The sequence below is a fragment of the Numida meleagris genome, chromosome 24 (genome assembly GCF_002078875.1).
Source record: "Numida meleagris isolate 19003 breed g44 Domestic line chromosome 24, NumMel1.0, whole genome shotgun sequence".
Lineage (NCBI taxonomy): Eukaryota > Metazoa > Chordata > Aves > Galliformes > Numididae > Numida > Numida meleagris.
In genome coordinates, this window is record NC_034432.1 from 637,919 (window position 1) to 640,673 (window position 2,755).

At 62.5% G+C, this 2,755-nt stretch overlaps 2 protein-coding genes across 2 annotated transcripts in view; both read left to right on the forward strand.

Annotated features, from left to right (window-relative positions):
- The window catches only part of LOC110388003 (feather keratin 2-like), a 906,242-nt gene that overhangs the window by 332,366 nt on the left and 571,121 nt on the right, over nucleotides 1-2,755 (forward strand). The gene's annotated exons all lie outside the window — the stretch shown is intronic.
- KIRREL (kin of IRRE like (Drosophila)) overlaps nucleotides 1-2,755 on the forward strand; it is a 23,927-nt gene that overhangs the window by 15,820 nt on the left and 5,352 nt on the right. Inside the window, exons 2-3 of the mRNA XM_021376436.1 lie at nucleotides 1,972-2,121; nucleotides 2,581-2,742. Of these exons, the coding sequence (XP_021232111.1) occupies nucleotides 1,972-2,121; nucleotides 2,581-2,742 (312 nt within the window). The remainder of the gene's footprint in view (nucleotides 1-1,971; nucleotides 2,122-2,580; nucleotides 2,743-2,755) is intronic.

The window sequence follows — 2,755 nt, forward strand, 5'->3', positions numbered from 1 at the left end:
CAGGGATGGGGATGAGGACAAGGATGGGGACAGGGATGGGGACAAGGATGGAGAGGGGGTCAGGGATGGGGACAAGGACAAGAATGGAGACGGAGTCAGGGATGGGGATGAGGACAAGGATGGGGACAGGGATGGGGACAAGGATGGAGAGGGGGTCAGGGATGGGGACAAGGACAAGGATGGAGACGGAGTCAGGGATGGGGATGGCGATGGGGACAGGGGTGAGGATAGGGTGATGGCCCCCTCCCATCTCTCCCTTTCCACTTGGTTCCAGGGCCACAAGGCACCAAATCCTCTTTTCTCTCCCGCAGAATAAAACCCGCAGAGGGTGGGTTTTTTTTTTTTTGGTTTATTTTTTTTTTCCTCCTGGTGTATTTCCCCCCCCCCCCCCCAATATAAATAGAAGCGAACAACTTGGGAAGAGGAAGGGGGAAAGGCTTAAATTTAAAAGCGGTGAGAAGAGGAAGGGGAGGAGGGAGAGAGATAAAATAATAATAATAAAAAAAAAAAAAAAAAAAAACCTCTAGCGCGGAGAGATTTAGCTCCATCTGAAAGCTGTCAGCGCGAATAAAAAGCTTTTCTTTGAACCCTGAGTTTAATAGCGAGAGGAGAGAGAGGGAGATTGGAGCACCAGCCCCAGGGCTTAATCAGACCTTCATTTGATAAATAGAGGCAGACAGGGCCGGGCGTGTGGCTGGGTCCCCCAGGTCCCTGCAGAGCCCACGCGTGTCGGGCACCCACGGGTGGGCAGGGCAGGGTGCGTGCCCGGTGCCCTGCGGCTCTGCCCGGTGCTTGGTGAGAATTTTGGGGCTGCGTTATCGTGGGGTCAAGGAACTGCACCAAGGGATGGGGCTGAGCCCCCCCCCCCGCGTCGCCCCGCTGCAGACTAAACAGCGGTGGGGATGGGGACGGGCACAGGGATGGGGACGGGGGGAGGGTGGTGCCGTCTTTCCCACGTTTGCACACGCGTGTGCGCACAACGTGTCACCCTGTCACCCCGTGGTGCCCAGGGCGATGTGTCTCTGCTGCGTGTCTGTCTGTCTGTCTGCCTGCCTGCCCCCCCCCCCAACTCCCCTCCCGGCCCCGTGCCGCTCTCTCCTTCCCCCACTCTCATCCTCCCCCGCGCCCACCTCTCCAGGCACCTTCCTCTTTGATCTCCGCTCTGCTTCTCATCCCCCCCAGCTCCAGCCCTCCCCCCTCTGCCTTTCCCATTCTCCTTCCCTTTATCTCCCTCCCGCCTCCTGTCCCTGCTCCCGCTCCTCTCCCAAAATGCCATCACGAGGGAGGGCGGGGGGGCACCAGGCAGGGACATCCGAGTGTCCCCAGGTTTCCCCTCCGTGCCTGGGGTACCCCTTCCCCTGCTGCTGGGGGTACCGCATCCTGGGGGCTTTGGGGTGCCCCATCCTGGGGTTTTGGGGACGCTGTGCTGTGCCGTCTCGTGCCATTCCATGCTGTGTTGTGCTGGGTCTGACGGGGCTGCGCAGACAGAGGCAGGGCCAGGGACTTAGCAGCTCCGTTATCTGCTGCTCGCTCATCCCCAGAAGGGATTTCTGCCTCCCCCTCTCCCACTCCACAGCGGAAATCATTTGAATATTTTAGCAGGAGGCTTGCAAGGGAGAAGGCGAGCGCGGGGGAGAGGTGCTCCCCCTGCCACCCTGAGGCGGGGGGGGGGGTGAGATGTCCCTTGTCCCACTGCCCCCACCCTCCCTGAGCGAGCAAGGAATGCGGTGTCCTGGTCCTCAAGCCAACCCCCGGCACACATGCGTGACATCCAGCCACTGGCATGTGACGCAGCCTCACAGCGTGACACACACGCTCACCCTCCGGTCGATGCCCACTGGCCGCGTGACGGCCTCTACACCACGGGGACATGGCACAGCTCTGGGGACACCAGTGCCACCATCATGATGGAGCACTGGGCAGCGTGTGGCACGTCCCAGGCCGTCCCCGAACCCTGCTCTCTGTCCCCAGCGGCGCAGACGCGATTCGTGGAGGAGCCCGAGGACCAGACCGTGGTGGCCGGGCAGAGGATCGTGCTGTCCTGCGTGGTGCTCAATTACTCCGGGATCGTGCAATGGACCAAGGATGGGCTGGCACTGGGCATGGGGCAGGGCCTCAAAGGTACACGGGGGGGAGCTTGGGGCCAAGGAGGGCATTGCGCAGGAGGATCTTGGCACTGGGTCCCCATGGTTCCCAGTTCTGGGTGCTGCTCTCTGCTCCTTCCTGCGTGCACCAGGATCCCTGCGTGGCCAGGGTCCTGAATATATTGGGGTCCTGCGTGCGCTGGGGTCCCGCTCGCCCCGGGGTTCTGCATGCATTGCAGTTTTGCACAGATGGGGGTCGGCACGCATTGGGGTCCTGCACACAGTGGGGCCCCTGCATACACCCAGGTCCCTGCACACTGGGAACCCCACGTGCCCCAGGGATGCCACACGTGCTGGATCCACACTGCCTGCCCACGGCGCTGACCGAGCCCGAACCCTGGGGAGTTTGGCTCGGAAGCAGGGCATGGAGGACCCAGCACCTGGCAGCACGGGTTCGGTCCATGTCCCCTCGGTGCCAACCCAGCTGTCCCCGCAGCCTGGCCACGCTACCGCATCGTGGGCACGGCCGACTCGGGACAGTACAACCTGGAGATCAGCGACGCTGAGCTCTCCGACGACGCCGTCTACGAGTGCCAGGCGACCGAGGCCGCGCTGCGCTCACGCCGGGCCAAGCTCACCGTGCTCAGTAAGGAGCAAACCCCCCCCAACCC